General features: G+C 31.8%; 7 protein-coding genes across 9 annotated transcripts in view; 3 read left to right on the forward strand and 4 right to left on the reverse strand.

Moving 5' to 3' along the window:
• The window catches only part of LOC119673885 (protein Skeletor, isoforms B/C), a 94312-nt gene that overhangs the window by 33741 nt on the left and 43466 nt on the right, over window positions 1–17105 (forward strand). The gene's annotated exons all lie outside the window — the stretch shown is intronic.
• LOC119673892 (transmembrane protein 179) lies at window positions 351–1920 on the forward strand. Its single transcript, XM_038084998.1, has 4 exons — window positions 351–785; window positions 849–992; window positions 1069–1312; window positions 1372–1920. The coding sequence occupies exons 1-4, from the start codon at window positions 676–678 to the stop codon at window positions 1573–1575; spliced, it is 702 nt and encodes a 233-aa protein (XP_037940926.1). The 5' UTR covers window positions 351–675; the 3' UTR covers window positions 1576–1920.
• LOC119673886 (protein UBASH3A homolog) lies at window positions 2560–7398 on the reverse strand. Of its 2 annotated transcripts, XM_038084991.1 has the most exons (10): window positions 6969–7398; window positions 6257–6497; window positions 6002–6197; window positions 5737–5841; window positions 5047–5216; window positions 4638–4965; window positions 4151–4580; window positions 3847–4013; window positions 3078–3323; window positions 2560–3010 (listed from the first exon to the last, which is right to left on the reverse strand). In XM_038084991.1, the coding sequence occupies exons 1-10, from the start codon at window positions 7268–7270 to the stop codon at window positions 2772–2774; spliced, it is 2424 nt and encodes an 807-aa protein (XP_037940919.1). In that variant the 5' UTR covers window positions 7271–7398; the 3' UTR covers window positions 2560–2771. The 2 variants fall into 2 exon arrangements, with proteins under 2 accessions (XP_037940919.1, XP_037940920.1); XM_038084992.1 differs by lacking the exon at window positions 5737–5841 and having other exon boundaries at window positions 6969–7396.
• Window positions 7547–9321, reverse strand: LOC119673889. The gene is made up of 3 exons (XM_038084995.1): window positions 9133–9321; window positions 8956–9073; window positions 7547–8803 (listed from the first exon to the last, which is right to left on the reverse strand). Exons 1-3 carry the CDS (start codon window positions 9151–9153, stop codon window positions 7668–7670), a joined length of 1275 nt encoding a protein of 424 aa, XP_037940923.1. The 5' UTR covers window positions 9154–9321; the 3' UTR covers window positions 7547–7667.
• Window positions 9847–12334, reverse strand: LOC119673887 (LMBR1 domain-containing protein 2 homolog). Its single transcript, XM_038084993.1, has 4 exons — window positions 12144–12334; window positions 11649–12075; window positions 10688–11586; window positions 9847–10624 (listed from the first exon to the last, which is right to left on the reverse strand). The coding sequence occupies exons 1-4, from the start codon at window positions 12312–12314 to the stop codon at window positions 10007–10009; spliced, it is 2115 nt and encodes a 704-aa protein (XP_037940921.1). The 5' UTR covers window positions 12315–12334; the 3' UTR covers window positions 9847–10006.
• Window positions 12386–12843, reverse strand: LOC119673893 (BBSome-interacting protein 1). Its single transcript, XM_038085000.1, has one exon. The coding sequence runs from the start codon at window positions 12636–12638 to the stop codon at window positions 12405–12407; it is 234 nt and encodes a 77-aa protein (XP_037940928.1). The 5' UTR covers window positions 12639–12843; the 3' UTR covers window positions 12386–12404.
• LOC119673888 lies at window positions 15292–17031 on the forward strand. The gene is made up of 4 exons (XM_038084994.1): window positions 15292–15425; window positions 15484–16265; window positions 16329–16712; window positions 16775–17031. The coding sequence occupies exons 1-4, from the start codon at window positions 15398–15400 to the stop codon at window positions 16922–16924; spliced, it is 1344 nt and encodes a 447-aa protein (XP_037940922.1). The 5' UTR covers window positions 15292–15397; the 3' UTR covers window positions 16925–17031.

The following is a 17105-nucleotide window of genomic DNA, read 5'->3' on the forward strand; positions in this document are numbered from 1 at the left end:
CTAACCAAATAAAACAGAGGTAAATAGAAAAATCAATCTACTAGTATTTATTTGTTCGATGTTCTACTCTTATACAATTATGCGGTATATATCATCTTATTTATAAAAGCGATTTTTTAATATATAGGTATTTGTGTTAATAATGATAATTAATCGAATTCGTGAATTCGTAACTTGACAACTAAATTTTTACATATATTTTGTATTTGTTTTGAAAATTCGCTTAACATAGTAAAGGCATCAGACGCGATAACATTTTATTTATTTGGTAAAATATTTTTATAAATTCTTCATTAAACTAAATATTTTTGACAGCATTACTGATTATATAAACCCTTAATATACTTATTACATCTTTTCCTGGCATTTTCTTGCTCTTATTTAATTTAAACCAACTCAAAAGCAGCTGTTTTGAATGCTGTTTATTAATTTCACCAAAAATAAATAATTGATTAAGTGCGTTCACACTCTCGAGGGTAGTTCAGTCTAAATACACCTATTGTAATTTATACCAATCAGTACAAAAACATTTTAAGTGTCACATCTAAAAACTGTGGTACACTGTTTTGCTTTTGTGACAGTGAAAATTTTCTAAACAATAGCGAAACATAAAATAGTGCTGCAATTTAATTAATTTAAACTGTGCAATAACAAGTGTATTTTATTCATATTTAAATGGCTTTAGCAAACGTTTTATCGTTGAGCCAAATAAGTGGGCACATAATATTAGTAATATTATCACTTTGTGTAATAACTCCGTTGGGCATAAATCTGCGTCAATTTAGGTAAATAATACTACATTGAAAATTAACATTAGTCATAGTGTTCACTAATAATATTTAATACAGTGGGCATTGTTTGTTATTTACGACTGGAAAATGGCGAGAAGAAGATGGTATGTTTGATGTAAAGTGGTCCTCGAATGGATTCTGCAATTTTCCTTTAATATCTGGAATCGTTACGTTTCTAATTTCTAGCGTACAAATATATCGGTAAACGATCATTTTAAACTCAATATATATATGTATATATATATATATATTTTATGTAATATTGTTCATAAAACAGTTTTGTGCGTATCAAAGAAGAAGCATCCTTCCTCTCACTGTTCTTAGACACAGTACTGGGTATTTTAATGATGACCATGTCGATAATGTCAGCAATAATGATAACTTTAGGTTTCATCGTTTGGTGTGATGGTATGACAGAGCGTTTTCCATCCTGCGAAACTTCAGCGGGACAAAATATTATACACGGTGATACACAAAATTTAGACACTTCCGAATTTTATATTGAAATGGGAACAGCACAGGTTTGTGAATATATTCATGAATATACAATTTTTAGCAATAATATATTTCTGTTATCAAGTTTGGTGCCTGGGGTTCATTCGCTATATCGGTGGGCGTTGGGGTGATTGCACTGTTAAAATTGATAAACAACCATCAGGTCAGAAATATAAAAGTCTCAATGTACTTAGAGCGCCAACGTTTAGTAAATGAGCATCTAGCACAGCTCGATGGACGGTCAACACCACCAAGCTCTTCGAATGCAGAGAGCAGATCAAATGAATAAATTATCGTTTAAAAATTTTTTGTATTTGATTAATGTAAGTAATTTATATCTATTATATATGTGTTGTGCAGTTAAAGACAATTGTCTTATATGTCTTTAAAATCTAAAGCCAGGAATAAGATTTGATATGGTATTTTGAAACAAATTAATTACAGAAAATACATATAAAATCCTTTGGCTATTAATTTATTATTTTCATGGATACTAGATATTATAACATATGCCGTTATTTAGCAATAATTTGTATATATTGTGATATTATTAAGGTTATATGCGAACATTATTTAATGTTAACTATTTCGATATATGACTAAATTTGTATATAAAATAAACAATTTCTCGTTTAAGATATGATTTTTTTTATTTAAATAAATATTTTACTTTCATCGCTATTAAATTTACTACAAATATGTAAATTTTCTCACTTCTATGAATGAAATACGTAACTGCGTTAAACGAGTCTAACTCAACTAATAACTAACGACGTAATAAATTTATATTATACAAATGTTATTACGTATAATAAGTATGTATTGAATTTGTATATAATTAGTGTATGTACGATAAGTATATAGCAAAAATGGGCGCTCTAATATTAATCTTATAATTTCAATATAGTTTTAGAATCAGTAAAATATTTCCTAATTATTTAATCAACGTCTTACTACATAATGCAATATATGAACTATATGAACTATTTGAACTAATCAGAGCAAATAACAGATATTTTGAAAGCAATGGCAACAACATTATTAAAGCTATATAATATAACACATTTCAGCGAGAATATCATATATAAAATATAATTTATAAAATTTATAAAATAGAAAAATTATAAATGTTTACTCCAAACAGTGTTAATATATATTGAATATGGTAAACTATAATTTTATACTTCAGCTGTATTAAAATTAATATGAATATTACAAGTTAACATAATTTTTTTTAATTACTTATAAAAAAGTTTTTAATATAATAAACTTATTTAAGTTGATAATAAATAATATAATATTTATAACAATAAGAAGTATTTAAGCAATTTTCAGTATGCCTTCAGTTACATACCCCTCCATCAATGTGCGTATGTTTATAATGAATGTTATTGTGTAGTTATTGTGTATCAAACATACATAAGTTAATTTAAAGTAATTGTGTTTCAATAATTCTTAAGCCAAAAGATGCTCAAAGCACGAACACTATGTGGCGGTGAGAACATTCCACTCAAAGCGAGGGTTCTTTGCATGTGTTACTGGCAAACAGTCCGGCTCAACAAATTTCCATGTATTATTACTCTCCTCGACAGTAACTAAACTGCAATATGGTATTTTGTGTATAACTTGACGCAGTTCGTCAGAATTTCGTGGATTCTCACCAATCAATTGACGCGTACATGTATCCAGTGTAGTGGCATGTGCAACAACAAATATATTGCCTTCTAGAATAACACGATTTTATTATGTGTATATCAATGTTTATTATGACCCATGACTATTACAACTTACTTGTAACATCAATTATTTTGCGTAAAACTTCATAGTTCCGTTTATAAAATTCTTCAGACGTTTCGTTGATACATTCATTGAGCTTGTCGACTGTCATAAATGGTTTATAGTTGGGATCGATGTTGAATTTTGCATCTGAAAGTTCATCGTAACTTAACCAATCCGGTGTACCCTCAGGATGCCAGTTCATGTATTCAAACAAGCCTGGTTCTAGCTTGATTGGATAATTACTTTTCAGCTTAAGTCCTATAAAAATTTAAACAAAAAAATTGAATAAAACAAAATTTAAATATTTTCAAAATATTTATGCAATTACATGATGTTATTACCATATATACTCAGGATATTCACAAGGTCTGTAAAAATTAACTCTTACTAGGTTAATTGGTAAATATTGTTTACCATAGGTCAAAATTACGATATTGGCAATTAATCGAATTGGTTAGTTAATAATATAATAATGACAATATCAATTGCTTTCAATTTCCATGCCAAATGGAAGGTGTACACTAAGAAGTTCTTAACACTTAGTAATTCTGGTAACCTTTTCATAACCTTGTGAATATCCTAATTATGATATAGAAATAAATGGTTCCTATTTAATTATTTGTGAAAGGACAAAGCATTCCAGTGCAAAGTAGGACTACATAGTTATTAAACAATATTTGACTTACATACAAAACTACTAAATAATTTCATAATACTATAATACTCGTATAAACACTGAAATAAAAGCCGCTAATTTGTCTAATTAGTGGCATTCACATACCCTCCAAGGCACTAGTGCAAGTCTGTATACAGCGATACGCTGGTGAACAAAATACGTGGTCAATATGCACATTCGCATCAAACATAGCTTCACCAGTTAGTTTTGCTTGGTAAAGACCAATATTGGTTAACGGAGAATCATTACGCCAACCTTTCGGACATTTTTTCCTGAAAAATCAATAAATATTAAATATCTCTGTTCATTTTGTGCGTTTAAGTGTATGAAAAAATATTATGAAAACCGAAACTACTTTCTCGCTAACGACTAATGTTTATGTCAGCAATAAATAATTAAAAATTCCTACCTTTTCGGCAACTCCTTTGGCATATTTAAATCCTGCCGTACATAATTATTAAATTCATCGAAGCAGTAGGGTATCCAAGTACCAAATGTAAAATCTACACGTTCACCATGTCTCATTATGTACACTTTGCGGTTTTTATTGCGCGCAGTTGACTCAGAGAAAAGGTTGGAATGAATTGAATGTGTGCTGAGGGTATCGTCTGGTTTTGCTGCTTCAGCAATAATTGGTTCAACCATGATATCCTTTTGTGGAGAACACATATTGTTAGTACTTATTTCCAAGCTGGGAGTATGTTGATTAGGATTGTTATTAAATTGTAGCGTTGGTAAGTCTAAGCACGGTCTTAAAGTTTTCCGTAAGTATTTTTCAACACTTTGTTCAGACTCCTCATTATAAGAAGACCCTTCAATTACCTCAGGATAGTTACCAGCTGTAATAATACATAATTTATTAAATAACATAGATTTAAATCTTTTGAATGACTAACTATGATGAGAATCTCTTGCACGTTCTTCTTGGTCAGTTGATAGACTGCGTCCATCCACAATATCAATTTCTTCTGCAGAAGTCAATGATGGTGTAACCGATTTTGATAGCTGTACGACACGGTGCAAAGTCCATGCATCCGATTCCGCTGTGCGTTCAGTGTAATTTACTGGTAAATGCCCTAAACTTCCTGTAAGCCATGAAACACCTTCAGCCCAACCGTCAGAAGAACTGTCAACGGCGTCACTATTTAGATATATATAATCGCCAATACGCAATTCTAATTCGTCGATTTCATGGGGTGTATGGGGATAAACGACTTTATGCACCTGGAGAAGAATAAAAAGAGATATGTTAGGATACAATATAGTTAGTGAAATGAGTGTAAAGGTTAGTGGATGCGTTTGTACTTGTTTTGTTGCTAGTCTGGGATCACGTGAGTATAGTCGTAGTTCCCAGTTGGAGGCGCAAGATGCGTCTAGTGTTTCCACTAAGGTTTTTAGTGCATTAAATTGGCTCTGCGGAAACTGATATGCTAAGGTCAAGTGCAGTGATTTCACGTGTGGCTCCAAGGAAATGGCTAAGAAAATAGAAAATAAGATAAAAAAATAAACAAAAATAACTTGCCTCTAGCATATATTAGCTTAACGGGATTTTAGTAAAATTTGTTAAGTGCTTAATTAGATGTTAATTTGACTTTTTGGCATTGACATTTAAACGAAATATCAACTTAATACATTTTAATATAATTTTTAAAACAATTACCAGATTTCGAAGGCCAACTTTGCTCTGTTTAGTTCAATTATCTAGATTTCTACAGAGCATAAGCACAATCAAATTAGAAATGCAACTACCAAATTTCACCAAAAAGCAAGCTGTATTATTCATTATAAATGATTTGCAAAAATTTATTTTTACTAGTGATTAATGTTCGATATATGTGGATAACTAAAAGATAAGATTAAATTAATATACAATATACAATATAGTAATTTAGAAACTGATAGAGAAAAGTTTGGCTATTCTATTAAACAAAAAACAAAACAAAACTAACATGCATGCAAAAAATAAAAGATATCTTAACAGAATTTGAATCTTACATCGACTGCTACGGGGAATGCAACGATTACCAGAGGACACAGCGCCACACCAAGGGAAACAAGCAACAATCGCGTCATCCAATTGCTCGTAGGTATCGCTTATGACTGTCAAATACCGTATAGCATATAAAAGATTACCCCAAAGAAGTATATCCATAAAAATCCAAAGAAAGCATTTCAAGTATAAAAAGAACAGCAAAATAATATTTGAACCGCAACCAAATTTCTAAGAGATTTAAAAAGGGAGCTATATGGGGAATCGTACTTGAATTTGCTGATTCCTTGACATACTGTAGAGCGATACGTTTAAGATAATTGGCATCGTCTTCAGCAACAAAAAAGCCCATAAAATTTTGGCTCATGTATAGTTCAAGTTTTATCGGACGATCCAGGAGACTACCAGCCATGTCAACGACCTGTTTTAATGCTTTAGACAATTGTAGAGAGCATTCATCAGGGGCCTAGCATTAAAGAAATACATTTAAAAAGTGTAATTCAAATAATTAATAATAATAATAACCTTAAAGAACGAGACTAGTGTAATATGTGGAACATAATTGTGCGCACCGTTCCAACCGCACAATAACCGCGACTTCGTCCAGAAATCTTCCAGAGCTTGCAAGAAAGGCCCTGTTGGGCAGACATAGAGTATATATTCTCGTGGAACACATTCGTCTAAAGTTGGATCATTCACATGAGCCAGTAACCAATCCGAGGCAATTTGCACACCGCGGTTGCCGGTAGCTGCTAAAGCTTTTTCACTGCATAAGAAAAAAATATAGTTTCTTATAAATTAGAATCAAAACTCTATTAATTTGAATAAAATGTTCACTTTTCACTTAGAAATCCACAAAATACACCAGATCACTTATTGCAACATTCAAAATTGTATTTATCAGAAGCTATTTTGTATTTTGTGGATTAATTTATGACGGTAAATTCCCAGGCAACATGTCAAACGTAAGCAAAAGTAATTAAATAATTATTTTAAACAATTGTTTTTTAAAATGTATTATAACAACAAAAAAAAACGTTTACTTATAAACAAGACTGAAGGAGATTTGATTGTGTGGTACCCTGTATTATTTATGGTTATGAAGAAATAATCAATAATCATATTCTGGTTATTTTAGAGACTTTACACTGTAATATATAAATTACACCAGCATTTTTTATTTTTCATATATATAATAAAAAACAAAACGTATCCCAATGTAGTATCACAAACTTACGCCCTATGCTTTTGAAAACCCATTTGCAACAAAGTTTGTATTGGTGTCAAATTTTGTTGCTTTGAGAGCCTTGTCGGCGTTGGATTTTTCCGCGGTGGCAAAGTAGCCATTTTGGTGTATTTAAATTTTCTAATTTTGTTTAACTTGAAAATTATACAATTTATTGAATTAATTATTGAATTAACGTTTGCGAAAACTGTGTATCTGTCCCGGATTATTCTAAGCACTCCTTCCGTATTGTTTATTGTTTTGTTGTTGAGCACACAAAGAAACGTCAAAATTTTTTGTTGACACAATCGCATGCACGCTTCTCTTTCTGTCTAATGTTTGCTTATAAACTTTGTGTACAGCATAAATGTACACAAAGCTTAGCAGCATGTTTACAAGAAAAAGCTGGGTTCAGCTTATTGTCGCTGCTGCCTACAGCCTACAGTCATGTTAACCAAACAGAATGAGCCAAAACTATTTCACTTTTTCTTCATACAAATTAAAATAATAATGTTTGATTTGATTTGATTTGATATGATATGTATATTTTAATAAGAGTACACAATTAAAATTTACATAAACGCATTGGTTTAAAAGTTTATTTTAAGAAATTATTTCATTAAGTTATAAATTACAAAATTAGATAATTAGATGAGAAATGAAATATCATTTAACTACAAAGTAAATATGTTTAGGCATTTCCATAAATTCTCACTTTTGGAGTTCAGCCATACTCGCTTCGAAGAGGGCTGTGTTGATTTTATGTTTGAGCGAGATCAGTATTTCGCGGTTGGTTATGCCCCGCATTTCATTGCCTACATATTCTCCATACGTAGAGAACTCATCTCGAATATTTGGTTGTGATTGCGTAGAGGTATTTTGCTGTGGTTGCAACAGATTTCCGTTGTTCAGTTGCTGATGACTGGGAAGCGCCTTCAGTAATGTTGAAGTAGCATTTGGTTGTGATGTGTTTGTTGGTGTCGTGATGAGAGTGTGCTGGTGTGCAGTGGTATTAAAAAAGAAGCGTTTTGTGGTATTTGCTGGTATAGCATGGATATGCTGTTGCGTAGACTGATGCTGGGACTCATCATAGTAATCATCTTCGTCGTTGCAAGTGTCACGTCTTTGGATTTTAATAATGCGGTGAGTCGGCATGGTATGTTGATGATGTAATGTTGTGTGCACACCTGGGTTGGTAGGATACGATAATTCTGTGTTATCGTTATGAGTTATATCAATCGTCTCCACGTTGTCTTCTTCATCCTCATCCAGGTTTTGGTTTCGATGATGAGTTTGCAACTCAACTCTATGTATAGATTCTTGTTCCTCGGCTGTGTTGATTTCATCACTACTATTTGCTGCGTGTATTTCAATTGGTATAATCTCTTTGATTGTTGCCATTTTTGGTTTGGGTTCTTCAACTTCTTCGACATCTTTCGTGGTTTCCTCTATAAGTTTTTCAAACTCTCGCTTTCGGATGCTTTGTGCTAAAGCTTGCGAAGGATTGCCGGCCGAGTCGTACGACAGACTAGGTTTTCTATTTATTGTCAGAAATTCTTCATTTATATTTGTTGTAGAATTAGCTGAGCCACCACTGCTATCGTGTTGTGAAACAGATTCCCTGATAATAAACTTCGTCGTTACTGTGCCTTCTTCAGTTATTTCTGATTTAACACGAGTTTTACTAGAACGACAAGCCTTAGGGGAGCTCAAGAATTGCAAATTTTTGAATCCAAACCACTTGGAATTATACGGTTCCTTACGCTTCATGCGGTTAATTTCACGATGATACTGTGTACGTAAAGTATGAAACTTTTTCTCGATTTCGTTAATTGGTATGCCACCACCTTAAAAAACAATTCAAAATTAAATATATTTATGAATCTTTAATTGTGCACTCAAAAGGCATATAGTACAATGAGTGTTGCCGTAGTAACCACAAAACTATTGCTATCAGAGTGCAATTAACAATTTTAGATTAATTTCACAATTTCTTTACCTAACGCGCCACTGACCTCCACCAATAACTTCTGCTTCATTTCCTTTTTACGATAGTCATCATGTGTCATATCCCAAAGGCCTCTGCGCTTCCGATATTCACTTATTAGGCAAAGTGTCTAAAATGTATATATAATTCACCAATGCCATTGGAAGCACTACAAATAAACATAACTACCTTTTCCCGCGACCACTCCATGTCCACTTGATATATTTCACCAATTTTAAATTCTTTTGCGCGATTAGAAATTAGATAAATGTTTTTATTTTAATATATTTTTCTCCAAACACAAATTTTGCATATTTAGACAAAATGAAATGTATGTACACAATAAAAATTGTAGTGTTGCCAACATTACTGCATAGAAACATGTATATAAGCATGTGTCGCAAAGGTGGGTAATACAAAACTAGATATTACACTTATTGCCAAACGCAGAAACGGGGGAACCAACAAAAAATAGTAGATATGTATCACTATATATATTCTACATATTATATTATGTATATTATACTATGTATGAAAACAATTATTTAATTATAAAAATGCCAAATAAAAAACATTAAAAATATGTTACAAAATAGCCAATCCATTATTTAATAAACTACCTAGCAAGGCATAAATGTAATATATTATAAATTATTTTTATATAAAGCGTTTTGTTTTACATAAAAAACACAAAAAAAGAAACAAAAAGGATTAAAAAAGGTTACAGGTATTAAAGAGAAAGATGTATATTATAAGAGAAAGAACACAGTACAATTTTAAGCACAATATATTTATTATTTTTTTTGAGAACATGAAAGATTTCATAAAAATAATTTTATTAATATAAATAAAAAAAATTAAATTTACATAAGAAAAATAAATAAATACAGTTTCTAATTAAAATTATAATGCTTCTTAATTTTTATATCTACATAAGAATATACTTAAGCTAAACTGTGAATAAATATATTGTATTTTATAAACAGGGAGCATAATTTGGTAACTACTAAGTCCTACTCTTAAGTAAGACAATCGGTAACTAATGTTGCTAATTGATAAAGAGTTACACATCATCAAATAGTCCACGAGGTGGTTCGATGCGTCGAGGAGTCTCTTCTTCGTCATAGTCGTCAAAATTGGTTATACGATTACCGCCTGTTCCTTTAAAACCAATTTGCACCTGCGTGCTTATGCCGAAACGATCATTGATTTCATCTGATAGACTTCGTGTTACAATGCCACCACTAGAAGAAACTGCAGCATAATCAAAATTATCACCATCACGTAAAAGTCCATCAGCTGGACTGCGCACACTGGTAGGTACTTGATGTTGACTAGGAGTGGTCATTCTATATTTTGAAATGTATTCATTTGTAGCCATGGCTTCTTCAGTGCGTGTAAAACCACGCCGCCTTGTCACGGCCTCCTCAGCCCTTTGCCTGCGGCGTTTTTCACGTGCAATTAAATCCTTTCCTTCCTGCACAAGTTCTGTAGCAATAGTTTCGTTTTGAAGGAACTGCTGAAAGCCTAAGGCGTTGAGTGCTCGACTCCCTAGACTAAACCAAGTAGCTAGACAAAATGCTAACATACACATTGGAAAGTATATATTGAACCCGTCGGAAATTATGCCTAAGACATCCATGTGACCCATAATTTGAGTGTAATACGTTTCCATAATACGCTGAAATTAAATATTATTATGCTATTTTATTTACAGAAAACATATTTTGATATTTATAAATACTTCTCGAATGATGTGTGAATCCATGTGAATTAGACCTAGAAAGTTCAAGCACATGGGTGGTGTTAGTCTACACAATAGCATACCACTAAATATTAAACTATGCTCGTTAGTTTGATGGTGTGGTGCCAGATAATACAAATTTAAAAATCGTATACGCAATATTGTAGAATAAGTACAATAAAATAGATAACCCAGCACAATCATCGAGACGACTTCTATTGTAAAGAAGTCGTAGTTATCGCTTTCACTGATAATATTAGCGAAAATGGATAATACTGGTTTCACATTAAAAAAAGTCAATTCACTCCATACCACCATAACCGACATTGTTGCTGTTATCACGCAGAGCACTTTAAGAAAGGGCGCTTTCAGCAAACATTCCCAATACCACTGTATTTTTGGATTATATATTACATTAAACAATGGTGAACGTTGTTCCGGAAACTCTGTTTTAAAATAATGTTCAGCAGAATGCAAATTTCGCGCCACATCTTCTAAATGCAAAACGGTAGTCACCTGCACACCCCACAGAGCTTCACTGCGTTGCAATGTTTGCAAGGATTTTATAACTTGTTTGTGTACGCGCACAAGCGCTTTTTCTGATGGCACAATAGTGGATGTACCGGTATTGCTTCCGCCACGCGTATAGTTACGATTCGCTCGTTCCTGTAATTCAATTGGTACTTTTCTTAATATAGTCTCGACACATGGCCGCAATTCATGATTATTGGGTACGGTACGACTTATGCCTTGTAAAGATTCCAAAACGTCATCGACGTTTTCTTCCGCTTCAGCCTTTTCAGAGCTCAATTTTGCTGCTTTAAAGTAGGCGTATTGCAGCGCAAATCCTGGCTTGGCATTATTCCATAAAGATCGAGGTACTTCTACTAGTGCATACCCTAAAATTATTATATTTTACAGATAAATTATTACAGATTTAATGAAATTGCATAAAATTTACCTAACAACAATATTAACAGAAATAAACCCCAGGTATTGGATGCAGAAGATGCAATAGCTTTAAGTTTCTGCCAGTCTAACGAAACCCCTTTGCATGCAATATAAATTAATAATACGCCGCATATAAACAAATATGATCCATAATAAATGGCATTCTCAATTAGTGCAGACTTTAGTTTTCCTTTAACGTTAAAATCGCCTGCTTTTAAGTACGATTGCATTAATGGCATAATCAACCATGTTAGAAACTGCGAACTCCAGTATATGAGCCGCCATAAGTTTGGAAATACCTCTGGCGGTATCATTCCCCAAGGTTCCTGACACTCCTCATTATCAGCTCTGTGAAGTTGATTAGTGTTCTTCTCGCTGAGATTAGTTACTCGCACGGAGGTGTCATTATGCTTTTGCAAACATTGTCGGTAAAGTGTCTAACAAACAAATTACTTATAATTATTAAGACTTATAATGTATTTTTCTATGAAAAATTCTCACTTACCGTTGTCACGTCAAACGGTATAGTAAATACGATCAAAAACGAAAAGCACCAAGCTGCCAGTACTGATAGGGTGACCAAAATGTGCTGACGCTGTATGTTCCCATAACGAAATAGTGATATACCAGCCAAAAATAGTGCAAGGCAAACTGAGAATGTTAACAAATATGCCATTGTGACCTAATTTGCGACGATTTATTTTCTGTTAAGTTGCTGATTGCTGGGTGCTGTCTTCTTCCTATGTAATTAACAGTTGCTATATTTTTAGGATGTTGAGTTTTTTGAATCCACAACATTTGTTTCTAAAATTTTCTTTTGCAACTCTTTTGCAGATTCAAATTGCATGCTCTCCAAGCGTTCCAGCGCTTGCGATTTAATAGGCATTAATTGAGGTTTACAAAAAATCAGCTCAGATTTGTGTTCAAAAAATAGTTTACCGGTAGTTGGTTCTATCAAATCGATTTTTTCAAATTTTCGGTTAAAATACTCCTCCGACATAATCAACAAAAATATATATCAACAAATGAGGCGAAAGATACTAAAACAACCTTTCTGCGCCAGAGACTGGGTTTTTTCTTTATATTATTCCTCATATAATTATTTTTAACATGTAATCTCTGTAATTAATTCCAAAAAATTAATTCAATATCTTTTACAAACAAACCAATCGTAATTGTAACACAAAATAGTTGCAGAATTTAAACAATGTTTTCCTCGCAATATTTTTATGAAAAATTCAATACTTCCAATACTTAAGACCAATCAGATTTATACGTATCTAATAACTCAATGTTTCATAGCCTGTTCCCATGTGCAAGCATGATTGAACATACACAACAATCCTCACTACACTCTCAAATATTTTATTGAACACAAATATTTGTGGACTTATACTACGTTTACATTGGAGATTAATTTTGATGCTTCTCTTATTTTGTGTTTTGTTTTGTGTGTGATAAATTTTTGTAAATAAAGCATTTATCACAATTTTGTATGAAAAAATTGTAATATATATTTAATAAATTGTTTTATAACAATAATTTAACAAATTTTAGTTATAATTATGTATTTATTGTTTATTTATATGTTATGTAGTTATATGTTGAAGCTATTTGAGCCAGTACACTTGAGCACTTTTACTCTCTATTAACTCGAGGTATCTTCACAACCGCTCTTTACGCCTTGACTGGATTATTGTTTATTACTTCATCAGACTAAGCAATAATTGATCTCATAACTACATATCTCCTCGAGAAGCCCGTAACCATTCTGAGATTCGATAACGCGGTGTTGGTAAGTCTGTCGGTTTTCACAAATAATTTCAGGGCTCTATCCATTATGTATTTTTTGATCGGATCAATCTTGAGGTCCCTGAGGATGTCATTCGTCTTAATGTGCCATGGTACCTTGAAAAGTCTTCTCAGAGCCTGACTTTGTGCAATTTATAGCTGGCGAATAGTAGTGTTTAAAGTTTTGCTAAACGCCACACATCCATATAGAAGTGACGGACGAATTATTAGGTTATACTTATACACAAAACTATTATTAAACATATTTAATAAAAATTTAGTCACTTCGGCATTTTCAAACTTTCAAAATTTGTTTTGAATAGATTTTGACATTTCTCTTCCAATTCTACTAAGATCGTAAAATAATTTACGATATTAAGACATGTACAGCGTTGCACAGAAAAATAATCACCATTTCAAAGGAAATTAAAATTTAGACTCGACCAAAAGGAGATTAACTTTTGTATGGGAAATCTGAGACTAAACAACGAGATTAGTACTTTAATCTCGATTATTGCTTTAATCAACTTTTAATTTAACAATATAAACGCCTTATAACGGTTTTTCGTATGGATAAATCTAGATTAAATTTTGACATAAATTTGACACCTTCAGATCAAATTTTCGTTCCACTGCCAGAAAATATTAATTTATTTAAATTTAAATTGGATTCTACGTTTTTCTGAAATATTATTTTCAATCTGTTTTTAGGATTACACATATGATTATACATATTTAAAACAGCTGTTCAATATCAATTTGAAATGATTTGTATATTAAAATAAGATAAGGTAAGGTAGATATGCATGCACTCATAGCTAAAGAAATTTCAAATAACTTAGGTTCTTTAACATACAATGAAACTTAATCCGATAAGGAATTTTTACAATTACATATTTATAGTTAGATATTTTGTGACTACAGTTTGTGGCTGCCGTATTCATATAACGCATAATTTGGATTGCTGTTAAATTTATTTTTATTTTCAACTATTTATCTTATTCGCAATGTGCTTGAAAATTATTTGCTCTTTGGTCTAGATGTTCATACAATTTACAAAATATATATATTAAAACATAATACATCCGAAAATGTAAGATCAGCCATTGCTAAATTTTTAGGTAATTTTTATTTATTAATAATATTAGTAATTACTGTATAAACTTTATATGGTATGCTAACTGTGCTAAGCTTATTATACTACAATTATTTAACATTATTTTCTATTTAGAACTTCTAATAAAGATTGCTAGTACTTTTCACAACTATTTACTAATCTCTTCAACAAATCTTTTCGCGCTCTTGAATACGATGCCCGTTACTCTCATTTCTCTTATTCTTCTCTCTCATTGCTTGTAACTCCTGTAAAATGCACTCTGTTTTTCTTATATTTGCAGATCCTCCAGAAGATGGTGTTTCAACCGCAGCAATGGAATTCATATCTGTAGAAGGGTTATGTTGCAGCAGTGAACAAGCTTCTCATTTGTGATTTTTGACCCAAATCAGTCATGTGAGGCCAGTGTAAACGCCATAATAGATAACTTTAAGTTTTTTTTTTTAAAGAACTTTCCTTAATTTAAATTATGCAACATAAGTCAAAAGTTTGTAATCATAATTACTGGGGAAAATAATTATTAAACAAATGGGATATGGGATTACACTTATGCATATATAAAATGAATCTTTTGAAAAATAAAAAGTTTTATTTTATTTTACTATTATATAAAAAATTAAAAGTATGACTTTATTAAATATAAAAAAATAAATTTCCTCCATAAAATTATCGTAAATCCGCACAGTATATTTGCTAAATACGGTCTAAATATATTCAAAAAGTTTTTGGCATTAAATGCAACACTGCTTATTTATTTACTTTTGCATATTTCTTGTTTACATATATATTTATTACTTCGTGTAAAGAAAAAGTAGGTGAAATTGCTATATAATTTATTAAAAAAATCATCAAAAATGGAGGGAAATGTTGCAATGGATAAAGGTATTTAATTAAATATTTTTCAAGATGTTTACAAACGAGAATTTCTGAATCATTGTAGTATGTAGAACAAGCGGAGATGGTATGGAAGAAGAAACGACCTCACCGAAAGTCGATCCAAATAGCAAAGACAATAATGACTCTACAACAAAATTAGATACGTCAGCGCAGTTACCAAAGCAAAAAGATAACTTATTGGAAGAGAATGTACATATTCGTAAACCATCTGTTAGTAGCACTAATAGCTCGAACAATCTCTTACCCGGTTTGCATTCATTATACAGACGTCCAGAAACAATTATACGAAGTTTAGCTCCTGTCATTCCTACTGGAGAACTCGTACAACTAAAACCACGATTAATAACAACCCCTGTTAAACCACAACATAAAAAAACAAAGCCACCCAAATTTGTGCCATATGAACCGTATCCAGGAGCAGTGAATCCAATAGTGCCAAATTCTAACAGTGGCCACAGTATGCCAAAGGGTTATAGAATAAATAGAAATAATTTAGATATTGGAGTACTTGTTGACCATATGTCTACCATGCGAACGCAAGAACTACATGCGGATACAAACAACGAAACTTGCAATGTAGATGCTACAAATACTACAAATGAGGAGCTTCAAACATTGAAAGCGGAACTTAAGAAAGTAAAGGAGGAACGCGACTACTTTCAAGGCCAATTTAAGTTTCAAACTCAAGTAAATTCAGAACTTAAAAATCTACTAGTAGCCTCTGTTGGCGAGGATCTACAAACAAGAGTTAATTTGCTGACTGAAGATAAATTGCAGTTAGCAAGGGCATTACTAGATACCGCCAATAATTTAACAACTCATACGGTTAATATATAAAATATTAGTATTTGCATTTGTATAGTAAACTTTTTAATATTTTATATATAGGAACAAATTGAATTTTTGGCTGGTCAGTCTGAGGTTTGGCGGTCAAAATTTCTAGCAAGCAGCGTTATGGTCGAGGAATTGGCTAGATGGAAAGCGGATTTAACACAGAAAAATCAAATGCTCAATGAATCTACTAAACGTCTTCTACACTGTGTTCATCAACTACGTGAAATACAATTAGAAATTTTGAAGAATTTGAAGTTTATAGCTAAAATACGTTATTTAAATATTCCGTCTACTGATGTTATCAGTTTGAGTTCGGAAAATTTAAACATATTGCAACAAATGGTCTTACATTCTGGAGTTGGTATACCGGATACTAATTTAAGTATATCCAGTGCCAGCACTAATCCTTTATGTGATGCTGAGAAATACGCAGTACACGTAAGTTTCCAATAATTTATTTATGAATTTCAACATTCCGTAATAATTTTCAATATATATAGGCGCTTGAATTTATTAGCCAACCACTAATGGCTACTGACGAAGCTATACGCGCTCTGTTTGGCCAGACACAGCGATCCTTTGGGGGTACCTCAAATTCAAGTATACACAATTTAGAACAAACGCCGAATAACGTTGATGTTTGTTCTTAGAAAATGGTTTAATATCTTGCAATGGTGTTGAATAATTATTGTGATTTTACCTTAAAGCAATGGATTATACTTTACTGGTTTTTTATATAATATATACTATCATTATTAAAAAGTGTATAAAATATATAATATATATATTTATAAAATAGTAAATATATGATTTTTTTGTTATCGAATCAAT

This window comes from Teleopsis dalmanni, chromosome 2, assembly GCF_002237135.1.
Source record: "Teleopsis dalmanni isolate 2A chromosome 2, ASM223713v2, whole genome shotgun sequence".
Lineage (NCBI taxonomy): Eukaryota > Metazoa > Arthropoda > Insecta > Diptera > Diopsidae > Teleopsis > Teleopsis dalmanni.